The sequence below is a fragment of the Pogoniulus pusillus genome, chromosome 18 (genome assembly GCF_015220805.1).
Source record: "Pogoniulus pusillus isolate bPogPus1 chromosome 18, bPogPus1.pri, whole genome shotgun sequence".
Classification (NCBI taxonomy): domain Eukaryota; kingdom Metazoa; phylum Chordata; class Aves; order Piciformes; family Lybiidae; genus Pogoniulus; species Pogoniulus pusillus.
In genome coordinates, this window is record NC_087281.1 from 9,202,716 (window position 1) to 9,230,712 (window position 27,997).

Sequence of the window (27,997 nt, forward strand, 5' to 3'; positions counted from 1 at the left end):
TTGAAGTAGTTCTCAGCTTTTGCATATTCTAATTTTAGATCTTAGAATGTGCCCATTTAATTATTTATTTTCACCTTTTTTGTTATCCTTCTGGTGTATTCATAGCTGTAGTGGTTTTACAGTGGCATAGTTGATGCATTTAGTACCAGGTACAAGGATTAGCTGGTGTGCTAGTTTGAAGCTAGCTAGAACGTTTTGGTGAGAAGAACTAGATTACAGGGTCTGAAAGGGAAACAAGGGTGATGTCTACTTCACTCATAGGCTTGCTGAGATGTGTAAGAGCAAGAAATAAAAACATAGATGATCTCTTCTGCAGCAGGCAAGCTTGGAGCTGCATCTCTCTTCTAACCTCAATGTCCATTTCTCTGACTAATCCACTTTGCTCCCTAACCCCCTGCCCGAACCTCCATTCTTCCTTTGGACTGGGTTGAGAGGGGTAGGGGGAAGGTGAAGGAACAGTTGGAAGCCCCTCCTGGGGACTCAGGTTTCTGGGAGGGCTGTTGTGTTTCTGTATCACCTTTTACCTTGTCTATTTCTGTCTATAACTGTAAATATCTGCTTGTATATTGTGCTAGCTGTAAATATAAGCTTCATTCAATTTCCAGAGCCAGCTGAGTCTAGTCTGGGTGATTTCCAAAGTGGGGGGTGGGTTGCGGGGAACACCCAAACCATCACAGTTGGTGCTTTTGATTATTGAAGGGATAGAAGGAAGAACCAGTTGGGAAAGAAAACAGAGAAGTTGCTTTCTAATCCCTTCAGAGTGAGGAAGCTGAAAAGCAGGGTTCATGTTTCTTCACATTTTAATCCATACCTTTATTAATGTAAGGTGGGGTGAATTTTTTTTCAACTCATCTATACATCTAAAGGTAATTTCCAGGGAGAAAAGTCTTAATTTAGTAAAGTGTTCTAGAGGTAGAATCCTAATTTCTTTTATTTATTTGATTTAAAAACTGACAAACTTTCTGAAAGTGTCGTTCTTAAAGGGCTGCTTTACCAAGGTTTGTGGTATTTATTTGTCAAAACATCTATTTGCAGATACCATTTAGGACATTCCATTGTCTAAGCAGTCAGCTTGCAAATGGACTCAAGCCCTTAAAGTAATGTTAATCAAACCCTCAAAAGTTCTAGTAGGAGGTGTCCCTGCCTATGGCAGGGAGTTGGAACTGGATGATCTTTGAGGTCACTTCCAACCTAAAGCATTCTGTGAAAAAGGTAATAAGGTGGACTAATGAAAGGTTGTAATTTTTTTGTCTTTCAGTGCCCATGTAAGTATCTGTAGCTTCTAAGGGAAAGAGGACCTGCGTTAAAGGATGTTTTTTGGGGATCATTTGGCTTGAGCCTGACACACCTTGAGTACTGTGTTCAGTTCTGGGCCCCCCAGTTTAGGAAGGACATTGAGATGCTTGAGCATGTCCAGAGAAGGGCGACGAGGCTGGGGAGAGGTCTTGAGCACAGCCCTATGAGGAGAGGCTGAGGGAGCTGGGATTGGTTAGCCTGGAGAAGAGGAGGCTCAGGGGTGACCTTATTGCTGTCTACAACTGCCTGAGGGGTGGTTGTGGCCAGGAGGAGGTTGCTCTCTTCTCTCAGGTGGCCAGTACCAGAACAAGAGGACACAGCCTCAGGCTGTGCCAGGGGAGATTTAGGCTGGAGGTGAGGAGAAAGTTCTTCCCTGAGAGAGTCATTGGACACTGGAATGGGCTGCCCGGGGAGGTGGTGGAGTCGCCGTCCCTGGGGCTGTTCAAGGCAAGGTTGGACGTGGCACTTGGTGCCATGGTCTAGCCTTGAGCTCTGTGGTAAAGGGTTGGACTTGATGATCTATGAGGTCTCTTCCAACCTTGGTGATACTGTGATACTGTGAGAATCTGTGAAGAGGATTTTTTGCTCTTGCAGTACATGCTATAATGAAACTAACTGCTGCATGAGCAAAATCCAGACATGAGTGAAAAAACAAATCCTTGGGATGCTTGCATTTGTCTTTTTGACCATATGAGCCCTACTCTGAGTTTCTTGTGTATCTGTGGGGTCTCTGCTTTGATTTTACCACAATGAAGACCTGTGGCTTTATTTTCTGTCTTCAGCCCTTCTGTTTTAGAAGTATATCAGTGCCTGCCTTGTTAGGCAACCTGTGTTACCTCTGCTGTGAAACATGCCAGTATTTTCTCCTGAGAATTATTCCCAGTCCTGCCACCTGCTAAAGGCTACCTTTGTGTGGTGTGATGTGATACATTGCTCTGCTTCCCCTTTGTTTTGTAGAGAATACAATAGGATGAACATTGAATTACTTCTGTTCATAGAAACAAACCAAACTTAGCCTAAATGCCTGTGGTATATGCTGGAAGGGACTGTGAAAAACATCAGAGTAGATGCCTGTCATCTTAAATGTATAAGGGTTTTACATGGTTCTTATTAGTTGTCAAACCACACTGGCTGTGTATACATGAAAAATTTGTGTTCTCTTGCCTTGCTTCCACATGTGAACATATTTGGCTTACAGAAAACCTAAGCTCACTGAGCATTTAGCAGGAGCACCAGACCAGACTTATAGCATTCCACATTGTTTGTGAACACAAGATAAAGCCAAATTTCAAGATCTCAGCAAGAATGCCCCCCAATCACGTTGCATACACATGGAAATCAGTGTTAAAAGCCAGATGTATGAGAGCTAAACATTTTCCTTCTCTAACTTTCTGCCTCACTCAGGCATTTTTATTGATGGCCCAAATGCAGGGCTACATATGCCAAAGTTCCCCAATGTGTTGCTCTCATTTAATTTATGATTCTTTTCTTTCCTGCAAGATTTCTCATGCTTTCAGTACTTTGCATTTCTTGTTCTTCATGTAAGCTAATCAAGATGCTGACGGTGCAGGGGACATGATGTTTCTTACAGAAAATATTTCTCCAGATAGAAGAGATCCACAAATGAGAGTTACTCTGTGACCTAAAGAGAAGTTAAAACTTGATTATGTGGGAGAAGTGTAGAACTCAGCACTACTTCAGCACAGAGGCAAGAAATCAGCGTGCTTACAAAAAATCTCTGGAAGCAATATCAGGAAAAGATTAACAGTAAAAGATGATGACTGTAATTTGACTAGTAGATTAGGGCTAATAAATTTTAAAATGGAATAATATAAGCAAGTGAAATCATAAACCATGAAAGGCTGCTAGTTATAGGAAATGGTTGTTCTTCATTAAAAGGTGCAAACAGTAGGCAAGGAAGGCAATAGAGTCAAACAGTTTTTGAGACTCTTATTTCTGGTTCATGATGAAGCCACTGTGAGCCAGCAGGGCTTGGAGGTGTTCAAGAAAAGCCTGGATGAGGCACTTAGTGCCGTGGTCTAGTTGAGTGGCTAGGGCTGGGTGCTAGGTTGGACTGGATGATCTTGGAGGTCTCTTCCAACCTGGTTGATTCTAGAATCATAGAATTCTACAATTCTATGATTCTAGTGCACCCAAATACTAGAAAATTACCTGCCATGTGAACAGCCAGAAGAAGCTGGGTGTTACTGAAAGCATATTGGAAGACAAGAAAGATATAACTGATAGCATCTTGGAACAGCTCTGTATGTTATCAACTGTATGGATGGATAAGAGAAGGTTCCAATGTTTTGGTCAATGGGGTCATTTTGGAGATCTCCATCACTGAAGCACATCACTGTCTTAAGTGATGACAAGCACTGTGTAACATACCAACCAGGTTTCAATTCAGAGGAATTTCCAGTGATCCTTACCATAAATTCTTTCATTAACTTACTGAGTCCTGTTGTTTCAGAGAATACTGCTCACGACATACCAGTACTCTAGTCCTCTTTCTTGTGTGTGAAAGTTCATCACTAGCTGCTATCTTCATACTGCATGCATGACATTTTTAGTTCCTTTGATACAGGATTTCAAGTCAAATAATTTTTTCCCATAAAGCAGAAGAATCAATGCCAGTATGATTTTATTTGCTACTTAAAGACCCTCAATATATACACATTTAAGGTGTTTTAAATATACCTCCAGAACAGGTAATGCCATTAAAAGTATCTTTCTCAAGAACAGGAAGCTGAAAATTGAATTTCCAGCTACCACTCAACTTTTCCTTCTTCATAGTCTTGTGAATGAGAAATGGGGATAGTGCATCATTTTGAACAAGATCTCAGTTTTGTGTTGGCATCTCAAATTGGTGCAGGGTGAAAAGTGTCACGAATAGGTTACAGTTCACTTTCTTCATCCAGAAGTGTTCTGCCTGATGAGTTTTCAGCCACTTTCACAGTTGCTTGTCTTCTTGAGATCCATGCAGAAGAGAATTGCAGTAGGTTAGGCGACACACTCTTTTATCCAGGCTTTTAAAATAATTTCTTTAATCTCCATTTACTGGTTGGTTTGGTTTTTTTCTTTAACTGTGTAGGAACTGAAAAGAAAATAGGACTGCATACTGTTCTCTTTCTTTTCTTATCTGCCCATGTTCCTTATCTTATCTGTGCCTTTTCTAGTCAGCGATATTTGCTGCTGCTCCATTTGTCTGGGTTTCTTTCCTACAACTTCTTCTGGTCATGTGAGGGTTTTTTGGCAGTTGTTTCCTTGTTGTATTTAATTGTCTGCAAAACTCTAACTTTTCTTCACTACTCACTTAGGTTTCTCAATCTTCTCACTTAAATTTTTCTTAATTTACTGCCAAGATTCCTTTAATAAATAAGTGCTTTGGAAATACCTATTCCTCCTTGAGGCATCTTGTACTCTTCCTGCCATATCTTTCACTCACAGAATCACAGAATGTTAGGGATTGGAAAGGACTTCCAGAGGTCATCAAGTCCAACCCCTATGCCAAAGCAGGATCACTTAGGGCAGGCCATAGAGGAACACATCCAGGCAGATTTTGAAAGTCTCCAGAGGAGACTCTGCGAGCTCTCTGGGGAGCCTGTGCCCATGCTCTAGGACCCCTACAGTAAAGAAGTTCCCCCCTGTGCTGAGGCGGAACCTCCTGTGCCACTGCTTACATCCATTGCTCCTTGTCCTGTCCCAGGGAGCAAGTGAGCAGAGCCTGTCCCCCTGCTTCCTGACCCCCAGCCCTCAGATATTCATAAACATTTACTAAATCCCCTCTCAGTCTTCTCTTTCCCAGACTAAAAAGCCCCAGGTCCCTCAGCCTCTGCTCATCAGGCACTGCTCCAGTCCCCTAATCATCCTCGTAGCCCTTCACTGGACCCTCTCCAGCAGATCCCTGTCCCTTTTAAACTGGGGAGCCCAAAACTGAACACAGTATTCAGGATGAGGTCTCACCAGGGCAGAGAGGGGGAGGAGAACCTCCCTTGATCTGCTGGACACACTCTTCATAATACACTCCAGGACCCCACTGGCCTTCTTTGCTACAAGGGCACATTGCTGTGCCATGGGTAACTGGTTAGCCACCAGCACTCCCAGGTCCCACTCCACAGGACTGCTCTCCAGCAGATCACCTCCCAGCCTGGACTGGTGCAGTTTGTTATTCCTCCCCAGATGCAGGACTCTGCACTTAGCCTTGTTGAACTTCACCTGGTTCCTCTGTGCCCAGCTCTCTGTCTGTCCAAGTCTTGCTGGATGGCTGCACAGCCTTCAGCTGTGTCAGCCAAGCCTCCCAGTTTGATATCATCAGCAAACTTGAGAAGACTTAGAGGGGATTTGATAGATGTTGATAAGTATCTGAAGGCTGCTGGGAGCGGCGGGACAGGCTCTGCTCACTGCTCCCTGTGACAGGACAAGGAGCAATGGGTGTAAGCTGCAGCAAAAGAGGTTCTGCCTCAACACAAGGGGGAACTTCTTGACTGTAAGGGTCACAGAGCACTAGCACAGGCTCCCCAGAGAGGTCGTGGAGTCTCCTTCTCTGGAGCCTTTCAAGGCCTGTCTGGATGTGTTCCTCTGTGATCTGTGTTACATAGGATTGTCCTGCTCCGGCAGGGAAGTTGGACTCAGTGATCTCTTTGCATCCCTTCCAACCCCTAACATCCTATCACCCTATGAAATCAAAACTTCTTTTCCACATGTCTGTACATTTTTATGTCATTAATTTCTCATTGTAATTTGCCTAACAAACCTGAGCATATTACATTTGCAATTTACCTTCCTGTGGGGTGGGGGCATGATTTGTGGGGGTTATCAGTGTGGTATGTAGCAGCAGACAAGCAGCATTTGTCAGCACCTTTGAGCCTTTTAAGAGAGAATCACACTGCTCTTACAGCCTGAGGAGCTTCTCATATTCTCTTTCTGAAGCTTTTTGTCTTGTATCATGAACAAAAATTCTCCAAGTTTAGGGATTTTTTAGTGCTTCAAAGCAGCTACAAGTATGCTGCTTTTGTGCTTTTTGATTGGGTTTTGTACTGCTGGAATAAGTGGCCTAAATTCCTGCACTCTGCAGTGTTCTATAGAGGGATGTTGTTGACACTGGTGAAACCAACCTGTGTTTAAAACCACTGCACACACCGAGGCCTTGCTGATCATTTCTTTTGTGCTGACTTGGACTTTTCCTGCAGTTTGTACCATGAGGTATGATGGAGGTGGCAGAGGACAATGGCATCCTGGCCTGCATCAGGAACAGTGTGGCCAGTAGGACAAGGGAGATTATTCTGCCCCTGTACTCAGCACTGGTCAGGCCACACCTTGAGTCCTGTGTCCAGTTCTGGGCTCCTCAATTCAAGAGAGATATTGAGGTGCTCGAACATGTCCAGAGAAGGGCAGCAAGACTGCTGAGGGGCCTGGAACACAAACCCTATGAGGAGAGGCTGAGGGAGCTGGGGGTGTGCAGCCTGGAGAAGAGGAGGCTCAGGGGGGACCTCATTGCTGTCTACAACTACCTGAAGGGAGGTTGTATCCAGGTGGGGTTGGTCTCTTCTCCCAGGCAACCAGCAACAGAATGAGGGGATGCAGTGTGAAGTTGTACCAGGGGAAGTCTAGGCTGGATGTTAGGAGGAAGTTCTTCCCAGAGAGAGTGATTGGCATTGGAATGGGCTGCCCAGGGAGGTGGTGGAGTCACCATCCCTGGAGGTGTTGAAGAAAAGCCTGGATGAGGCACTTAGTGCCATGGTCTGGTTGACTGGCTAGGGCCGGGTGCTAGGTTGGACTGGCTGATCTTGGAGGTCTCTTTCAACCTGCTTGATCCTATGATTCTGTAATGTTCTGTAAATGTTACTGAACTTCAGTGTGCTTCAGTATAAGAATTAGGATATTATAGATGGACAAGCAAAGAAGCAAACTAGTTAAAATAACCGGCTAGAATATATGAAGTCAGCAGAAGAGCTGCAACTAAAACTCAGCAAGTTTGACTTGAAGTTTTCTGCACAGTCTGTGAAACCAAAATAGATTTTGGTTTTAGTATTTGCTTTTTACAGTGATTAGTTCATTTTTTTTTCCAATGACTAGTCAGGAGGGGGTTAGAGAAACTTACCCTGAATCTCTAGCAGGCAAGGAAAGAAAAATGCTATTATCCTTTCATCTCTACAGATTTTTAGTCAGTTTGCACAGGATTTTTTTCTCCAAGTAAGTAAAATTTTCCCTCCAGGTCTCTCTTTGTGATTGTTTGGGGTTTTTAACCTGTACGCTCAACAGTGTAGCTGGGGGATAGGTTGGACTGGATGATCTTGGAGGTCTCTTCCAACCTGGTTGATTCTATGATTCTGTGATTCTATACCTCAGGTTATATCTGTTAGCTGAAAAGATACATTTCCATTTTACCAATTCTAAGTAAAAAATTGTTTCTTCAAAAGTACAAGGTAAACTTTTTTTCCCCCTGGACACATTTTAACTTGTAGTGGATTTGAGTGAACAAGCAGTATGTCAATTATGTTAGCTTTAAATGAAGTATGTGTAGGAAAGGGAGGAAGCACTGTCACAAACCTAGAGTGATCAAGGGTAACATTCTGTTTTACTGTTAAGGTCTGTATTGGTGCTTGAGGCACTATCCCAAGGCTTCTGCAGAGCACCAGCTTGTTCTTGTGGATAAAGAGGATTTGGTTGTGGTCAAACAAGTCTGAAGAATGGTAACCTAACAGCATATCTGGGGTCATGGTTGGTAAGGCAGCTCGCCTGGTCACATGCTTTTATTTGATGTGGTTCCAGATGTCTCCTGTGCCAAATGGTGTCATGTAGTAAAGTGATGAAACTGCAAAAGAAAAACAGTCAACTATTTACTTCAGTAACAAAGGAGAATGAGAATGGGGGAGGAGATCAAAGCTCTTTACACTGAGTCTCAAAATGGGGGAAAAGAAAGCAAAAATAAGGGAATTCTTTCCACGTGCTCCAGGCTACTCTTGCTTATAGCCATTATGAGTAATAATCCCTTGAATTGCTTGTGCAGTTCTACAGAGTGCTTCAGTTTCAAAATAAGGCAGGTGAAAAGTTACAGAGAGTTAAGAAGGGTGTACCCTGCTGAAAACAAGGGCTCTAATCTATAAAGTCTAAAGTCTACTTTCCATCGCAAGCACATAGATTGGAACGTGTTGGAGCGAGCCCAAAGGAGGCCACAAAGATGCTCAGAGGGAAGGAGCAGCTGTGCTGTGAGGACAGGCTATGAGAGTTGGGGCTGTTCAGCCTGAAGAGGAGAAGGCTCCAAGAAGATCCAGCCATCCTTCTGTGGAGGGACCTCCATTTCAGAAACCATGCCTTGTAGCAGCTTTGTTTTTCATTGCAGAAGGGTTGGATTCCCATTTATGTCAACTGTGTTCATGGATTGGCTACTTCCAAAAAATGACTATGGGTAAAATGGAAAGCCAGTCATAAATCATTCAGTTGTAAGAGGTGTTGCAAGCTGGTGATACAGGACTGGAAGCTTTTTTTTTGCATGTAAAATTCCATCCTGCTATTGTAACCAAGAGGGAAGCCTATAATTCCTGTTACAGTTATCTCAGCATCTCCAGTAGTATCTCCATGATGAGGGAGAATTTCAGCTTGGTTGCAAATGAGACAAGGCAGGATGTCTTGGGCAGTACCATTTGCTCTGTGTATGAGATCAGAGGCTTTTATGGATAGATTCACATAAGCACTTTAAGCATTTATTAAACTGAATGCCAGGGTTTTAAACTAATGTTCACAACCCACCTGTAACATACTAGGAGGGACAAGTCTTTCATTCTATACCAGAATGACTGCCAGAGCCAGTATGCTTTCCATTTCTAACCTGTTGTGTCAGAGGTGTTCCAGCTTAGTAATAATCTAATACAGTTCATTGAATCATGGAATCAGCCAGGTTGGAAGAGACCTCCAAGATCATCCAGTCCAACCTAGCACCCAGCCCTATCCAGCCATCTAGACCATGGCACTAAGTGCCTCATCCAGCATCCACAAGTAGGAAAATTATACATCCATGTGAGTAGTTTTGGTAAGGAGGTCACAGCAAGGAAACTGCATTATGGATGTTAAAAAAAGAAAAATTAGGTTCAAGTCTTACTTTTGCTGGGGAAGTTTGGGGTTTTTTTCTTTTTTTTTTTGGAGGGTGGAGGGGTTTGGGTTTGGTAGGCTTTTTTTGTAGTGGTGGTGTACTCAAGGATGGCTGGGGTGATCTGTTGTTTGGGGCTTTTTTGGGTTGGTTGTATTAAATGTTGCATATGCAGAATCCAGAACAGCAGAACTGTTCCGTGTAGTGAACTGTTTTGCCTGAGTATTAGATTTCTATGCACCTTATTATGAGTTTGAGGGTTTTTTTATTTATGTAGGCTCTGTTCCTTCAAAGGGATGTAGGACTGTAGACCTTTATACCTACCAAAGTGCTATCTTATCAGGTACTGAGATAAATACAAAGGCAGATCCTGTTGAAGAACACGAGCCTTATTCTGCAGAGAGGAACCTTCTTTCCAGCTAGTTTAATCTTTCATGGAAACAGCATGTAAACAGAATGCCACAAAGTAACTTATCTTTTGAAGGTCTTAATTGTACCCAACAAGGTTGTGGATGTTTAGCAGATGATGTAATACACAGTGTGTAATGCAAATTCATATCCCTTTTCATGGGTGAAACACTGTAAAAGAGATTTAGGTCAATACTGCTAGAAGTTGTGCACCTCTGAGGATAGAGATTCCTCAGCCTCTCTGGGCCTGTCTTCCAGTATTTGATTACTCTCATTGTGAAAGTGTTTTTCCCAGTAGCTCCCCATGTTGTAACTTGTCTGTGTTGCCTTTCGTCCTTTCACTGTTCTTCCAGGAATAATCTGGCTCCATCTTTATTTTTTTCCACTAGATAATTGGAGACATCAATAGACCTTCCATAATAATATGCCTTCAACTCTTGTCTTCAATATCTCACCTTCCCCAGTGTTCTCTTAAGACTGTACAAACTAATTTCTTTCAGAATCCCCCCCCTTATATCATTTATCTGATAATTCTGTCCCACTGCCACCTTGATCGTAGAATCACAGAATCAAACAGGTTGGAAGAGACCTCCAAGATCATCCAGTCCAACCTAGCACCCAGCCCTAGCCAGTCATCTAGACCAGGGCACTAAGTGCCTCATCCAGGCTTTTCTTTCCATGGACAGTGACTCCACCACCTCCCTGGGCAGCCCATTCCAATGCCAATCACTCTCTGCCAACAGCTTCCTCCTAACATCCAGCCTATACTTCCCCTGGCACAACTTGAGACTGTGTCCCCTTGTTCTGTTGTTGGTTGCCTGGGAGAAGAGACCAACTCCCAGCTGGCTACAACCTCCCTTCAGGTAGTTGTAGACAGCAATGAGGTCACCCCTGAGCCTCCTCTTCTGCAGGCTAAACACCCCCAGCTCCTTCAGCCTCTCCTCACAGGGCTGTGTTCCAAGCCCCTCACCAGCTTTGTCGCCCTTCTCTGGACACCTTCCAGCACCTCAACATCTCTCCTGAATTGAGTGGCCCAGAACTGGACACAGTGATGTAGTAGGGTAACACCTCTGTTACACTGGAAGGCCCAAAAGTGGCTGGCATGCATCTGTCCATCTTTTACTCCTCGTTCCAAATTACTTTGCTTAGTCTTAGCTTATGCTGAAGGCAATCTACTGAGGAAGGCTTAAAGTCCTCTGCTCACAATATAACTAAATATCCAGGGTAGAGTGTTACACACCTTACTGATGAGGGTTAAGAAACAGAACAGTTTACAATGAAAGAGTTATTCCAGAGATACTGCACTAGTGATGCTCTTGATTAAAGAGCCTGTGGGACTCTTGATTAAAGTCGTTTAATTGCAGTGGGTATGATCTGGTATTTTTATATGTGGTATAATTCAGTACCTTTTATATCACCACAGCATAAAATGCACTTCCTTACCATGACCCTCTGCCTTCAAGTATGGGGAAAGAGGACAGTGTAGAAATCACTTTTAAATGCCAGGGACTGTATGTGTAATGTGTTAAATGAACTTCTGTTTCCAGTGCACTTGGAGGATCATCTGCTCTTCACATCCCAGCCTTTCCTGGTGGAGGTTGTCTTATCGACTATGTACCCCAAGTATGCCAGCTGCTAACAAACAAGGTAAATCAGCAATGAGAGCTCAGTTTTCCTTTTCATTACCTACTGTATTGCACTAACACACTGACACATTTCCACAGATGTAGTTTTTCTTCTGCCACATAATGTAAGATACCTAAAGTGAACTATGCCAATAATACATCCTGATTATGAGTTGAGCAGCTCCCCAGGACATCAAATACTAAACTGGCATATTTGTGATCAGATTCTGGAGTGAATTTTTCTCATGAGATGCTGCAATTTTAGAGTTCAATGTTATTGTGTAGTACAACACCATGTTGTAGCATACTGTTTTTCCAGTAAACACAAATGTGTGGTCTGCATACTACTTTTCCAGCAGGACAATATCTAAGTTCTCACACCATAATCATAGAATCATAGAATCAACCAGGTTGGAAGAGACCACCAAGATCTTCCAGTCCAACCTAGCACCCAGCCCTCGCCACTCAACTAGACCATGGCACTAAGTGCCTCATCCAGGCTTTGCTTGAACACCTCCAGGGACGGTGACTCCACCACCTCCCTGGGCAGCCCATTCCAATGCCAATCACTCTCTCTGTGAAGAACTTCTTCCTAACATCCAGCCTATACTTCCCCCAGCACAACTTGAGACTGTGTCCCCTTGTTCTATTGCTGGTTACCTGGGAGAAGAGGCCACCCCCTACCTGGCTACAATGCCCCTTCAGGTAGTTGTAGACAGCAATGAGGTCCCCCCTGAGCTTCCTCTTCTCCAGGCTAAACAGGCCCAGCTCCCTCAACCTCTCCTCATAGGATTTGTGCTCCAAGCCCCTCACCAGCTTTGTTGCCCTTCTCTGGACATGTTCCAGCACTTCAACATCCTTCTTGAATTGAGGGGCCCAGAACTGGACACAGGACTCAAGGTGTGGTCTGACCAGTGCTGAGTACAGGGGCAGAATAACATCATTATAGGCTGGAAGTACTCTATGTTATCTTTACCTTTGTTCAAATAAGGAAAATAATTTCTCTGTTAGAAAAACCTCTTTCAATTGTGTTTCCATAATTACATTGGGATTGTCTTTTAGAGTTGTTTCTTGTTGTGGTTTTCTGTTAAAATTCCTTTCTGCTTTTAAAATCTGCAAGGATTGTTTTTATCCTCTCTTAAACAAAGTCTCTTAAGCAAACTTATGATACATTTTCCTTTTCCCAAAATAACATTTCAGATCCCACACAAGCTCTTCAAAACTATAGTAGGGTTTCTTTATAAAATAAGCCTGAATGCATGAATAGCATTTAACATTAAGGGCTGCAAGACTCTATCAAGCCTTTTAAATAAAATTTAGGAAAGCATTTGCCAGATGAGGAATCCTAGCATTACCAGAGACAAGCAAACTATTTTTCCATCCTTTCCATGTTTGGTAGGGGAAAAGGGGTTTTAAAATGCTCGTTATCATTCTGGAAGGCAAAGGGATTTACACAGCGAATTAGTTGGGGCAGTTAATGAGACAGGAATTAGAAACATGCAGTTGTTTTGATTTTCTGAAAAGCCCTGCCCCAAACTATATCCAAGCTAGTTTAATTTGGGTTCTAATTTGGTTGGTACCCTCTGGCCTACTGCCACCACGATCATAGAATCATAGAATCAACCAAGTTGGAAGAGACCTCCAAGATCATCCACTCCAACCTAGCATCCAGCCCTGGCCAGTCAACTAGACCATGGCACTAAGTGCCTCATCCAGGCTTTTCTTGAAGACCCCAGGGACAATGACTCCACCACCTCCCTGGTCAGCCCATTCCTATGCCAATCACTCTCTCTGCCAACAACTTCCTTCTAACATCCAGCCCATACCTACCCCAGCACAACTTGAGACTGTGTCCGCTTGTTCTGTTGCTGGTTGCCGGGCAAAAGAGACCAACCCCCACCTGGCTACAGCCTCCCTTCAGGTAGTTGTAGACAGCAATGAGGTCCCCCCTGAGCCTCCTCTTCTGCAGGCTGCACACCCCCAGATCCCTCAGCCTCTCCTCATAGAGTTTGTGTTCCAGGCCCCTCACCAGCTTTGTCGCACTTCTCTGGACACATTCCAGCACCTCAACATCTCTCTTGAATTGAGGAGCCCACAGCTGGACACAGGACTCAAGGTGTGGCCTGACCAGTGCTGAGTACAGGGGAAGAATAACCTTCTTTGTCCTACTGGCCACACTGTTCCTAATCCAGGCCAGGATGCCATTGGCATACACGGTACAAGGAGAGTTTTGCTTCGAGTATAACGTTGTCAGATTCTGGCTGTGCCAGGATGCAAGTCTCTCAAACCCCAGAATGCTTTGGAAATTGGTGCTCATGATTAGGTAGGTGGCTTCCCAAGTCAGCATGAAGCAATTGAGAGAACTTAACTGGTAAGAGGCATTTGCTGGAGGTGCAGTCTTCATAAAACACCCAAGATCAGTATTTATTTATTTATTTATGAACAAGGTGTTATTTTGCTCTTTAACCAATTGTTCAGGTAATTATGATTTGCCTGTCATGGCTTCCTGCCCAAAGTTCAGCAGGGCAAGGTCATGCAATTTATTTTCTTCACCCTTTTATCTTGTGCAGTTAAACAGCGCTTCAGTGTATTGTGAGAGACCAAGTTTCTCTCAGAAGTGAATGAAGGAATTTCTTTACAAGATTTTCTTGCTTGAAAGCCATTTTAGGATTTTTTTAGGGAAAACATGCAAGCTAAATATAGGATTCAGAACTGCTATCATGTCAAACATAAATCTTCCTTAACTGGGAATGTATGACAAATTTGGAGCATTGGCTTTTTTCCCCTCTTTTTATAGCTCTGAATTTGCTTCTTTCTTTTTTAAGGTGCAGTATGTTATTCAGGGATACCATAAGAGAAGAGAATACATTGCAGCTTTCCTGAGTCACTTTGGCACGTAAGTTTTCTTTTCATGAGTTATTTTATCTAGCATGGGGAAAGTGTTGCTTCCTGCATGTGATTTTTGGCTGTAGGACTGCTGTCCACTGATGAGATGAAATCTGGTGATTTTTTAATGAGATGATGTGCATGGATTGTGTCTCTGTAGCAGTAGTGGATTGAAGTTCAGTGTTATTTCAATTCTGTGCCAGTTACTACCTGATTTTGTGTTTGATGGTGGGAAGAGGACAGTATAGAGGTGTAGTGGTTCTGGGCATCATCCCCCTCCGCCCCCCAGGGATTCACACAGACTAAACTCAGCTGGCTGGAAATTAAGGAATGAAACTTCGTATGTTTACAGCTTAGCACAATTTGCAAGCACATATCAGTAAGTTTGCAGGTGACACCAAGCTAGGAGCAGGTGTTGATCTGTTGGAAGGTAGGAGAGCCCTGCAGAGGGACCTAGACAGGGTGGATGGGTGGGCAGAGGCCAATGGGATGAGATTTAACAAGGCCAAGGGCATGGTTCTGCACTTTGGCCACAACAACCCCAAGCAGCGCTGCAGGCTGGGGACAGAGTGGCTGGAGAGCAGCCAGGCAGAGAGGAACCTGGGGGTACTGGCAGATAGTAGGCTGAAGATGAGGCAGCAGTGTCCCCAGAAAGGCAGGAGAGCCAATGGCATCCTGGCCTGCATCAAGAACAGTGTGGCCAGCAGGACAAGGGAGGTTATTCTGCCCCTGTACTCAGCACTGGTCAGGCCACACCTTCAGTGCTGTGTCCATTTCTGGGCCCCTCAATTCAAGAGAGATGTTGAGGTGCTGGAAGGTGTCCAGAGAAGGGCGATGAAGCTGGTGAGGGGCCTGGAACACAAAGCCTATGAGGAGAGGCTGAGGGAGCTGGGGGTGTTTAGCCTGGAGAAGAGGAGGCTCAAGGAGGACCTCATTGTTGTCTACAACTACCTGAAGGGAGGCTGTAGCTAGGTGGGGGTTGGTCTCTTCTGCCAGGCAACCAGCAACAGAACAAGGGGAACACAGTCTCAAGTTGTGCCAGGGGAAGTACAGGCTGGAGGAAGTTGTTGGCAGAGAGAGTGATTGGCATTGGAATGGGCTGCCCAGGGAGGTGGTGGAGTCACCGTTCCTGGAGGTGTTCAAGCAAAGCCTGGATGAGACACTTAGTGCCATGGTCTAGTTGAGTGGCTCGGGCTGGGTGCTAGGTTGGCCTGGCTGATCTTGGAGGTCTCTTCCAACCTGGTTGATTCTATGATTCTATGATATATACAAAATATTACATATATTTACAACTATGTATAGTAATATACAAGTTAGAAGTAATGCAGAAACACAAGACCCCTCCCAGTGGTCAGAGCACCCAGGAGGGGCTCCCAACCACCCCTCCACCTTCTTTCCACCCCATCCCTTATCTCAGAATCTCTCTTGCATGCAAGGTGAGCTGGAAAGGTCAGCAAGGGGTGTTAGAAGCAGAATGATTAGGTGGAAAATGTGCCGGTTCAGGCAGAAGAGTTAATGTGGCAAAAGCCAGGCAGACACTGTCTTATCTGTGTTTGTGCCCTTGTCCCAGCAGAATGAGTGGGTAGATTAGACATCCCTATATTTTCTTTTCACAGCCAGTAATCTAATTTCTCTCATTAAAATATTCCAGTTAGCCTCAAACCAGCACAAGAAGTTCTTCTCCTTGTGCAAAAAACATGTGGTTATTTCTGAACAAATGACTGGAAGAGTCTTACAGCAGTAGGCAGTGACTGAAGTGTGAGGATGGGGAAGTGGGTACAGTTGCAAGCTTTGCAGGAGCCAAAAACCACTGGTCAGAGTAAAGGCAGGACTGAGAGGCCAGCTTCTCCCACTGCTGAGCAGGACCTTGTTTCCAGAGACAATGGGCTGTTGGGTCACTTGGAAGTCTTTCAGGAATTCAAAGGTCCATGACCTGGCTTGAGGATATACTAACTACACAAATCAACTCATGAGAGATGTTGGCACTGTGGAGGGCAGGTACTTTGGTTTCCCACCTTAATCCTGACTTAAGAGAGCAGAAGATGGTGATGCTGCTTGCGTGACCAGCTGTACTTTACCTCAGCGTGAGGAGACAGTTTCTGCTTCTGAGTTGTGGTGCCCAACGACATGGATGTTGGGGAGCCCTTCAGATCTCTCAGTGAGGTTAGGAAGGCAGGTGGCTTCTAGCATGCACTCAGATGTTTTATACAACTACAGATAAGTGGCAATGACTGGAACTTGACATATATGTGGACAGAGAACCAATATAAGTTCAGTCCTTATGAATTTAAGCTTTTTGGTTTTGTCTTCTGAGAAAACTGCAGTATAGAAATGGCTCAGGTGTGCCAGGAGTTAGTTTTATTTCACTTGTGAGGTAGTTTGTGAGTCCTGATACTATTTGAAACTTCTAGAGAGTACCAGCTCTTGATAGTGGAAGCTTATAATCTGTCTACTGAGCAGTTCTTCTGTAGTTAAGGTTTGGTATGATCTTGTGCTTTGCTTTGTTCGTATATGCTCTTCTGAGTTTTCAAGTTGAAACTCCTCTCAGCCTGTTGGTTTTAGACTGTCACTTACCTGAATAACACACAGGGATTTTGTGTGTGTACAGTTCTTATCAATTTAGTACTGCAGATGTATTTGCAGTTCTTTCATTCTAAAGTGTCTTTATATAACCAAAATATGACCTTTCTTCAGGTAAGAAATTTCAATGTCACAGCATAAATAAGATCAGGAGTTTAATTTTCATTTAGCCAGAAAATTGTGACTACTAATAAATAACAAACACAATAAAACCCCAATCCTTGTAATACAGAATTCATATATTTATCATTCAGTATTAGAATGAATAGAAGGTAAAAACTGTATTTTTTTGTTTCTTCTGTTTTTGATAGTGGTGTGGTGGAATATGATGCAGAAGGCTTCACAAAGCTTACTCTGTTGCTGATGTGGAAAGACTTTTGTTTCCTTGTTCACAGTGAGTAACTCTTTGCCTCAGGCACAAATGTCTATGCTCTTGAAGATACAAGTTCAAAAGGGAATAAATACACTTCCAGGAAGTGATTTCAAAGTTTTAGCTATTTCTATCCAGTGTTTAATGTGTTTTTTGATGGGACTATGACACTTTGAAAACAGAAAATCCTCATTCTGTTTGGAGAGGGGGAGAGGATCCTCAGTGATAGCACTCTGCCTGTTTTGCAGAATGCCAGAAGCATGCTGAGAAGGTTTTCTGGTAGTGTGGCTGGAGATTAAGTGCACAGTTGTAACTTGTCCTTTCAAAAAGTGTCAGTAGTGCAGACCAAAGCTATATAGAACCTGGCAATACCTAAAGTCTTCTGTATTTCTATGGAGTTAATGATTTGACTGCCAAGCACAAATACAGGTTGGGTGGCAAATGGCTGGAGAGCAGCCCTGAGGAAAAGGACCTGGGAGTCTAGGTTGATGAAAAGCTCAGCTTGAGCTGGTGGTGTGCACACAGTCCAGACAGCAACCCTGTGCTGGGCTGCAGCAAGAGCAGTGTGGCCAGCAGGGCAAGGGAGGGGATTCTGCCCCTTTACTCTGCTCTCCTCAGTACTGTGTGCAGTTCTGGAGCCCCCACACAAGAAGGACATGGAACCGTTGGAGTGAGTCTAGAGGAGTCAATGAAGATGCTCAGAGGGCTGCAGTAGCTCTGCTATGAGGACAGGCTACAAGAATTGGGTCTCTTCAGGCTGGGGAAGAGAAAGCTTTGAGGAGACCTTCCAGTATCTGAAGGGGGCCTGTAGGAGTGCTGGAGAGAGACTATTTACAAGGTCTTATAATGACAGGATAAGGAGTAATGGGTTTAAACTGGAAGAAGGGAGCTTTAAACTAGATACTAGGAAGAAGTTCTTTACAGGGAGGGTGGTGAAATACTGGCACAGGTTGCCCAGGGAGGTTGTGGCTGCTCGCTGAAGGTGTTCAGGGCCAAGTTGGATGAGACCTTGAGTGACCTGTTCTAGTGGGAGGGGCCTATGGTGGGGGATTTGAGCTAGATGATCTTTGAGGTCCCTTCCAACCTAAACCATTCCATGATAATGATAGTAAAGACACTTCATTATAGGGAAAAGATAATGAATGAGAATTAATAGTATACTCTTGTTAGGAGCCCAAATTTAATTCCAGACTGAAACTGTCTGTGCAAAACTGTTTTAACAGTGTGCTACAAGCCATAGCTAGTGGTTGTCATGTCAGTGTTTTAAATCAAGATTGTTTACTATCAAAAAAGACATTCTTAATTCAATACATAGGAATTGTTTTATGTAGGAATACATACAGCTTTGTTGCTGCCTCATGCGTCTTAACCAAAGTAGCAACTATTATTTTTCCTTGTTTTAAGGTGAAATTCACAAGTATTGAAGGTATTTTGGACTTGGGAAATTCAGTCATATTACCCTTTATTTTAACCACAGTATCACCAAGGTTGGAAGAGACCTCATAGATCATCAAGTCCAACCCTTTACCACAGAGCTCAAGGCTAGACCATGGCACCAAGTGCCACGTCCAATCCTGCCTTGAACAGCTCCAGGGACGGCGACTCCACCACCTCCCCAGGCAGCCCATTCCAGTGTCCAATGACTCTCTCAGTGAAGAACTTTCTCCTCACCTCAAGCCTAAATTTCCCCTGGTGCAGCCTGAGGCTGTGTCCTCTTGTTCTGGTGCTGGCCACCTGAGAGAAGAGAGCAACCTCCTCCTGGCCACAACCTCCCCTCAGGTAGTTGTAGACAGCAATAAGGTTGCAATTCTCATAATAAGCAATAAGAGTGCAATCTGGGCAGCAGCAATATGGGTGCTTGGTAGCACTGGAATATTTCAGAGTTTGTATTTTTTTGACTGTAAAATAGCTTTTCATGTGGAAAACCAAGGAAATCTTAATGATGTCTTAGCAATTTGTCCCAGAGTTTTTAAAGCAACAGGTGGAGATTGCCCTTGTTCAGAGCAGTCCTTCACCCTGTGTTTTATTAGAAATCATCAAAAAGTGGTCTCACTGATCCTTTTTATTATTACCACCTAAGGTTTCCAGACATTAATGACCATAAGAAGGTTTCCAGATATTAATGACCATAAGAGGTCTAGAAAACTTGACATTAGAAAACTTCTGTCACGTTAGTATGATTTACATTGGGGAAAGAATTAAAATATCTGGGTTTTAAATTGTCCTCATTACACCTTCAACTACTAGTAAGAACTGGTCACTGGGCAGCTGTCTTCTGTGAGATGCTGTTTTGTTTTCTGCAAGCTTCTTCAAGCTTCTTGAAAACTTCCTACCTTTCTTGCTCTTCCGTCTCAAGTTGTGCCGGGGGAAGTCTAGGCTGGATGTTAGGAGGAAGTTGTTGGCAGAGAGAGTGATTGGCATTGGAATGGGCTGCCCAGGGAGGTGGTGGAGTCACCATCCCTGGGGGTGTTCAAGAGAGGACTGGATGAGGCACTTAGTGCCATGGTCTAGTTGAGTGGCTAGGGCTGGGTGCTAGGTTGGACTGGCTGATCTTGGAGGTCTCTTCCAACCTGGTTGATTCTATGATTCTATGAAAAAGGCATGGAAAAATAACCTGTTATCTGCCCCAGCTGTTTCCTGAAAGGGACAAGTGTTGAGTGAAATACCTACATTAGATTGTTCCCGATGGCTTTTATCTAATGAGATAAAAGCTTTCTTACATCATGTTTTTGTTTTATTCTTCTCATTGTTCCTTAAATGAAAATGGAAATTTATGAAAACTAAAAAGTGAAAAATAGAGAAAATGACAAGGTGAATACCATTTATAGGAGAACAGAGTGTCAGGAAAGCAGGATAGTTCAGCAGATAGTCAAGCATAGCAAAATACATGTTTTAGGAGTTCAGTATAAGAAATTCAGTACAGCTCAGAGAAGTCTGCAAACAATTAAATGAAAAATGATTAAGGAAGTCAAAAATCTTCCTTTTGAGGAGAGCCTGAGGGAGCTGGGACTTTTTAGCTTGGAGAGGAGGAGACTAAGAGGTGACCTCATTCATGTCTATAAATATGTGCAGGGTGAGTGCCAGGCTCTGCTGGGTGATGCCTGATGACAGGACAAAGGGCGATGGGTGGAAGTTGAGGCACTGCAGGTTCCCTGTGAACCTGAGGAAGACTTTTTTCCCTGTGAGGGTCACAGAGCACTGGAACAGGCTGCCCAGGGAGGTTGTGGAGTCTCCCTCTCTGGAGATATTCAAGAACTCTCTGGATGTGTTCCAGTGTGATCCTCTCTAGGTGATCCTGCTCTGGCAGGGGGGCTGGACCAGATGATCTTTCAAGGTCCTTTCCAGCCCCTGCCATTCTATGGTTCTATGATTCTGTGATTGTATAGAGATGTTATTTTGTTCTTGAACGAGAAACTGGAGATTAACAAAGTCCCAGTGATGTAAAACCGACTGGCAGAAGTCAAAAGCCACTTGGATCTTATGTGTAGGACTAATTTTTTGACTGTTTACAAGCAGATAGATGTCTCTCACAAGGCAATCTTCCCCTCTGACTCTCAATGCTTTTAGTGGGTACTATGTATTTCTCTTAATCTGGTCTTGAAATTTCCTGAGCACCTGTCATTCTGCCTGCAGCAAAATATACTATGAGCAGAGGAGGTCTCTTCCAAACATTGTATGTCTTAACTGTCACAAAACAAAGCACTGTGACATTTCCTGTGTGGTGAGGTCTGTATTACTTATCTGAGGTCAATGAATATTGCCGTGAATTGGGGGAGGTGATAGAAAAGTAGCCTGAGTCACAGACACACAGTTCTGCACTTTCCTAGGCATAGGCAGGGGCAAAATCCAGAGCTGAATTGCAGCATTTGGAAAATTTATTGGTCTTTTGCTGATCTTTTTTCTCTGTAGTTTATTTTTCTCATTCATTTCTAGAGGACACTGCCAGCTAGATTCAGTTTGAAATATGTATTGAAAACTGATAATTTAATATTTGTCTTTAGGAATACACAATATATCATGTTCCTTTGATTCAGTCCTGGGTATTTACTTGTAAAGGAGCTGAATGAGACTTTCTGTACCTAAGTAGTCACAATGCAAGGTTCTACACTTTGTCCACAACAACTCCAAGCAGCGCTACAGGCTGGGAACAGAGTGGCTGGAGAACAGCCAGGCAAAGAGGGACTTGAGGTGGATCCAGTAGGTGGATAGTAGGCTGAAGACGAGGCAGCAGTGTGCCCATGTGGGCCTTCCTGTCCTGCTGGAAAGTAGTGTGAAACTTCTCAGCATTGAGCAGTTCATCTCTGTATCGGGAAGGCAGAGGAAAAGATTTCACCTTTTCTCCACCAATTACAAGCCTGTGCCAGGAAAGGTTTGCAAGTTTGCTTTTTAAGCCCATAATAACTGCAACTGTATTTAAAGTATAAGCAATTCAGATGCAGAAGAGGCAGCTTTTAGTAGCATCAATCTCATCAGCACTTAGAGAAGTTACTATAGAAACTGGTACAGTAGAAACAATGAAAGGAAATAAAAACGGAAGGGGGAGGGAATGAAGGGCTTTGAGAATCTGAAGTAAAAATAAAGTGAAATAATGTCACTAGCTGAAGCTAGTGAAGTAAAAATAAGAAAGCTTTTATTTTAATTAGGATAATCATGGTTACAGAAATCAGAACACTAAAAGACCTATGAGGCCATTTCTCTGTGCTTGATACAGGGCTCTGAGATGCTGCATGGGATGTTTTTAGGAAGTGGTCCAGTCTTGCTGTAAAAGTCAAAAGTATTATGGCATAGTTGAGGTTGTTGAAGCAAGAAGACATCATTAAAGCAGTTTTTGGATTAAGTTACATCACTTTCTCATGGTTTTTGACAATCTGGAAACTGCTTGCATATCATGATTTGATATTCATAGAATATTCATAGAATCAACCAGGTTGGAAGAGACCTCCAAGATCATCCAGTCCAACCTAGCACCCAGTCCTAGCCACTCAACTAGACCATGGCACTAAGTGCCTCAGCCAGGCTTTGCTTGAACACCTCCAGGGATGGTGACTCCACCACCTCCCTGGGCAGCCCATTCCAATGCCAATCACTCTCTCTGCCAACAACTTCCTCCTAACATTCAGACTAGACTTCCCCTGGCACGATTTGATACTGCGTCCCCTTGTTCTGTTGCTGGTTGCCTGGCTTTGCTTCATTCCCCCTAGTGTTATTATTACCTGACATCCTAAAAAGTCCCTCCCCAGCTTTCTTGTAGGCCCCCTTAAGATACCAAAAGGCCAGAATAAGGTCACCTCACGTAACAACGAAAGACAACTGAAAGAGCATAGAAAGCTAGGTGATAAATTTATTCTAGTCTGAGTGAAATCCACAAGTAACTAAATCTACTTTCTCTAATGTGTTCAAGTAGGTTTCATCTGTCACAACTAATTGTTTCTTCAGAAATGTTTAAAATATAGGCTGGATGTTAGGAGGAAGTTCTTCACTTCACCTCACTTCTTCACAGAGAGAGTGATTGGCATTGGAATGGGCTGCCCAGGGAGGTGGTGGAGTCACCATCGCTGGAGGTGTTCAAGAAGAGCCTGGATGAGGCACTTAGTGCCATGGTCTGTTTGACTGGCTAGGGCTGGGTGTTAGGTTGGACTGGATGATCTTGGAGGTCTCTTCCAACCTGGTTGATTCTATGATATCTATCTATCTATCTCTCTATAAAACTAATGCAATTGTTGATATTTTCCCATAGTATTTACTTGGATTTTCATTGTATTTATTTGGAAGCATTTCCTATGTGTCTCCTCTTCCTCCTTTATCACACCAGTGTTCCCTTTCCCAATGTGGTAGGTATTTCCCATAGAAAGGGCAGACCTAATTATTTCGAAAGCAGCTGCAATTACCAAAACACCCAAAATGCAGTAAGTGTCACAGCTAAGATTTCATAAACAGCTTTTTATGTCACATTTGAAATGTTGAAATGTTGATTTCCAAATAGCACCTTCCTGTGAATAGCCTGGTTTTCTGCAGAAAGGGTGTTAGCCCCAATAATACAACAAATTCAAATCCCTATGACTCTGCTCTAGTAACCTAAAGGCCCACACAAACTCATGCCATTGATATGTTATTTGTCATCCTTGCTCTATCATTCCTGCAAGACTACATCATCACACATTAAGCTGTGGCATTTTGTAATTCTCTGTGTGAGCCAAATTCTTTTTTTTTTTTCTTGATAGTAGAATGTAGCCTAAAGAGCTTCAACACAGAAGAGTGAAGAAAAGATTCACTGTGTGAGATAGCCTGAAACCCTGCTGTGCATAGATTTGGTCTGGCCACTGCAGGCCCCAGAATGCTTGTGGCTGAATTTGTTCTGATGTCCCAGGAGGTATAGTGATCAGTCTGATTCCTGACAGGCTTTCTGTGTAAAAGGTGAAGATTGCCCCTGAAGTTATATGTTTCATAGTCACAGAATCATAAAATAAACCAGGTTGGAAGAGACCTCCAAGATCATCCAGTCCAACCTACCACCCAGCCCTAACCAATCAGCTAGACCATGGCACTAAGTGCCTCATCCAGCCTTTTCTTGGAACACCTCCAGGGATGGCAACTCCACCACCTCCCTCGGTAGCCCATTCCAATGCCAATCACTCTTCCTGGGAAGAACTTCCTCCTAACATCCAGCCTATACTTCCCCCAGCACAACTTGAGACTGCATCCCCTTGTTCTGTTGCTGGTTGCCTAGGAGAAAAGACCAACCCCACCTGGCTACAGCCACATTGACTCAAGATTTTTCACCCATCAGAGAGGCTTTCTTCAAGCAGCTTTCCCATAGGAGAACTCATGTCAGAAAACCTTCAGGGACATTTATCTTTATGGTTGAGCTTGACAGATATGTAAGGAGCATTATATCATATCTGTCTTATCACCAAGTTGCATGGTAAATTCACATGGATCTCACTCACATTAACCATCATGAAAACTGGAGGGCTCTGAGTTTAAGGGACTTTGGAGTCTAAAGTAGTGCATTCAAATCCACAAGTTGTTTTTCCCAGCAGTATGAGCTTAGTTGCAAGTAAAGGCAGAGAGGATATGAAAATCAATGAGCAACAACAAAAAGAAGAAGCAAAAAGATGATGAATATATATATTAATAAGAGACAGTGCTGGAGTCTGGAATACGTTTCCTGTTTCCATGTCTGACTTTGTCAGAAGTATTTGAATGCAGAGACAGTCTCTGGCCAAAGTTGGATGATAAGTAAGGAGTGAGTCAGGAGATTTCAGGAAGAGAACAGATAGTATCAGGCTAAGATTGTTCAGTGTTCCCTAGGGGTTTGGATTTAGCACAACTTTCCTGTAGCCTTCCTGTTTTTTCTGAGGCACTCATTTACATTTTTTTGCATGTCCAGTAATTGTTGATTCCGTAGTACCTACTGCCACAGCCAGTGTGGGAAGGAGGCTGTATGGCTGACTACCTACTATTACAGCTTAGAGGAACTGTGTCCCACAGCCATGAGTAGACAGGCTGACTGCCCTTCCCTTCCCTTCCCTTCCCTTCCCTTCCCTTCCCTTCCCTTCCCTTCCCTTCCCTTCCCTTCCCTTCCCTTCCCTTCCCTTCCCTTCCCTTCCCTTCCCTTCCCTTCCCTTCCCTTCCCTTCCCTTCCCTTCCCTTCCCTTCCCTTCCCTTCCCTTCCCTTCCCTTCCCTTCCCTTCCCTTCCCTTCCCTTCCCTTCCCTTCCCTTCCCTTCCCTTCCCTTCCCTTCCCTTCCCTTCCCTTCCCTTCCCTTCCCTTCCCTTCCCTTCCCTTCCCTTCCCTTCCCTTCCCTTCCCTTCCCTTCCCTTCCCTTCCCTTCCCTTCCCTTCCCTTCCCTTCCCTTCCCTTCCCTTCCCTTCCCTTCCCTTCCCCATTCATTCCTGTTCTAAAATCCCTTCATAGTCTCTGAATTCATGAAGATGATGTGAATATTTTTCAATGTATATATTTTATGGAGCTGTTTTATGCTGATTAGAATCCTCACATTGAAAAGCTTACACAGGAATGAGTAGATACTTAATCAGAGCAAGGCTTTGGTGTTGTGCAGTAAATGAATGCAGAGCTGTGTCTGTCAGATGGGGAAAACCAGAACAGTATCTCTGTCCAACCTGGGAGCTGACCTGGAAAGAGTGCTCTGTTATCTTGTGTTTGAGGGCTGCTGTATAAAACAAGGAGAGATTGGATTAAGGTTGTGCAGGCAATAAAATCTTGTAAAATTGGAAGTCCTGGCAGTAAAATATCCAGGTCAGCCAGCGTTTGAGTGCAAAACAAATTACAGGCTCAATAAACTGCATCAGATGCAGGCATCCATAAGGTTAATAAGATAACCAGTGTAGTATCATCCAGTCACAGAATCATGGAATATAAGGGGCTGGAAGAGACCTCAAAAGCTCATCCAGTCCAACTCCCCCCTACCAGAGCAGGATCACCTAGACCAGATCACAGAGGAATGCATCCAGGCAGGTTTTGAATATCTCCAGAGAGGGAGACTCCACAACTCCCCACGGCAGCCTGTTTCAGTGCTCTGTCACCCTCACAGGGAAAAAATTCCTCCTTGTGTTCAAATGAAACTTCCTATGCCTCAGCTTCCACCCAGTGCCCCTTGTCCTGTCATTGGCCATCACTGAGCAGAGCCTGGCTCCAGCCTCCTGGCTCTCGCCCTGCACATACTTATGAACATTAATGAGGTCACCTCTCAGTCTCCTCTTCTCCAAGCAGCACAGCCCCAGCTCCTTCAGCCTCTCCTCATAAGAGAGATGTTCCATTCCCTTCATCATCTTTATGGCTCAGCACTGCACTCTCTCAAGCAATTCTATGTCCCTCTTGAACTGGGGGGCCCAGAACTGGACACAGTAGTCCAGATGTGGCCTCACCAGGGCAGAGCAGAGGGGCAGGAGAACCTCTCTCAACCTCCTAGCCACAGCCCTTCTAATACACCAGAATGGCATTGGCCCTCCTGGCCACAAGAGCACATTTCTGGCTCATGGTCAACCTCCCATCAACTAGGACCCCCAGATCCTTTTTCCAAGCATACAAATGGTGTGTAACATTTGCTTCTGTGCAGACAAATATCTAGGTTTATCCAGTGCCTTAAAAAGGAGAAATGAACCTTTTCTCTAGAATAAAAAAACATTATATGAAAAAAATCCAAAATATTGCTAAGTATGTGGAATTATTTTGTGGTCAGCATGCTTTTCGGGCATGGTTTTGGTTTTTCTTTTCTTAAAATACTTACTTTTTGAAATACTTTGAAACAAGGAGATGTGATAAGCCTGCCTTATTCTTCTCAGCACTTTTTCTTCAGAAACCCTGTGCTACTACTAGTATGCACTTTTGTCATAGAATCATAGAATCAAGCAGGTTGGAAGAGACCTCCAAGATCATCCAGTCCAACCTAGCACACAGCCCTGGCCACTCAACCAGACCATGGCACTAAATGCCTCATCCAGGCTTTGCTTGAACACCTCCAGGGATAGCGACTCCACCACCTCCCTGGGCAGCCCATTCCAATGCCAATCACTCTCTCTGCCAACAACTTCCTCCTAACATCCAGCCTAGACTTCCCCTGGCACAACTTGAGACTGTGTCCCCTTGTTCTGTTGCTGGTTGCCTGGCAGAAGAGACCAACCCCCACCTGGATACAACCTCCCTTCAGGTAGTTGTAGACAGCAATGAGGTCCTTCCTGAGCCTCCTCTTCTCCAGGCTAAACAACTTCCAGCTGCCTCAGCCTCTCCTCATAGGGTTTGTGCTCCAGGCCCCTCACCAGCTTTGTTGCCCTTCTCTGGACACCTTCCAGCACCTCAACATCTCTATTGAATTGAGGAGCCCAGAACTGGACACAGGACTCAAGGTGTGGCCTGACCAGTGCTGAGTACAGGGGAAGAATAACCTGCCAAGACATCCCATCCACATTTCATGTCCTGTTTAAAAAAAGCTATAAAATGAGATAGTAAAGATAATATTTTAGAGTTAAAAAGACTATAGAAAGCAACTCTATCGCTGTTGCCATAAGCTTAACAAACTAAGTAGCCCATTCCAGATCTCAGTGTGATTGTTCTTTAAGAAAATGAACAATTAGACCTTGCTGCTTAATTGCACCGTTTTTCAGTTGTGAATAAATGAGGATTTTGGCTTTAGGCTAACTGTTGTGAATATATGTATACATTAAATGCTAACTAAGTCAGGAGAAGCAAATTTGTGCTACTTCTCGATAGTTTCTTATGTTTCAAAAAGAGAGCAACTTCAACTATTTATAAACTGTAATTAAGTTTCTTTACAACATGACTCATTCTCAGCAAGCAAGTCCTTTTTCTTTTGCTTTCTTGTGAACTGTGTGGGAAAATTAGAGTTCAATCACCGGAGAATGTGCTCAATGCTTTATTAGCCTAAACAGCGTTCCAAGTTCTTCTCATGTCGAGCTTTCATAAAGACATGATTTTCCTCACACTGTGGCTTTCTGAAACTTGACTCTTAAAAAAATGATCTGTTAATGGTAAGGCAGGAGAAGGTAGTGTTTTACTATGGTGTCTGCCTCTTTCACCAGTCTGCCTCTTTGAGCTCCTCTTACATTACCAGCGTGATGCTTTGGAAAGCCAAAGTAAGAAATCATCAGGACTAAATTACTTGAAGCGTGGCACTGAATTAGAAAGCTTTACTTTCCTGAATGAGCTAATTGTTTAAATTTTCCAAAGGAAATGTTTCTATTTCGGTGAGAGAAGGGGTAAATG

At 43.7% G+C, this 27,997-nt stretch overlaps 1 protein-coding gene across 3 annotated transcripts in view; it reads left to right on the forward strand.

Moving 5' to 3' along the window:
- BABAM2 (BRISC and BRCA1 A complex member 2) overlaps positions 1 to 27,997 on the forward strand; it is a 185,843-nt gene that overhangs the window by 122,993 nt on the left and 34,853 nt on the right. For all 3 annotated transcript variants that reach the window (XM_064158350.1, XM_064158349.1, XM_064158348.1), the window contains 3 exons: positions 11,341 to 11,440; positions 14,244 to 14,314; positions 17,196 to 17,278. In XM_064158350.1, the coding sequence (XP_064014420.1) occupies positions 11,341 to 11,440; positions 14,244 to 14,314; positions 17,196 to 17,278 (254 nt within the window). The remainder of the gene's footprint in view (positions 1 to 11,340; positions 11,441 to 14,243; positions 14,315 to 17,195; positions 17,279 to 27,997) is intronic.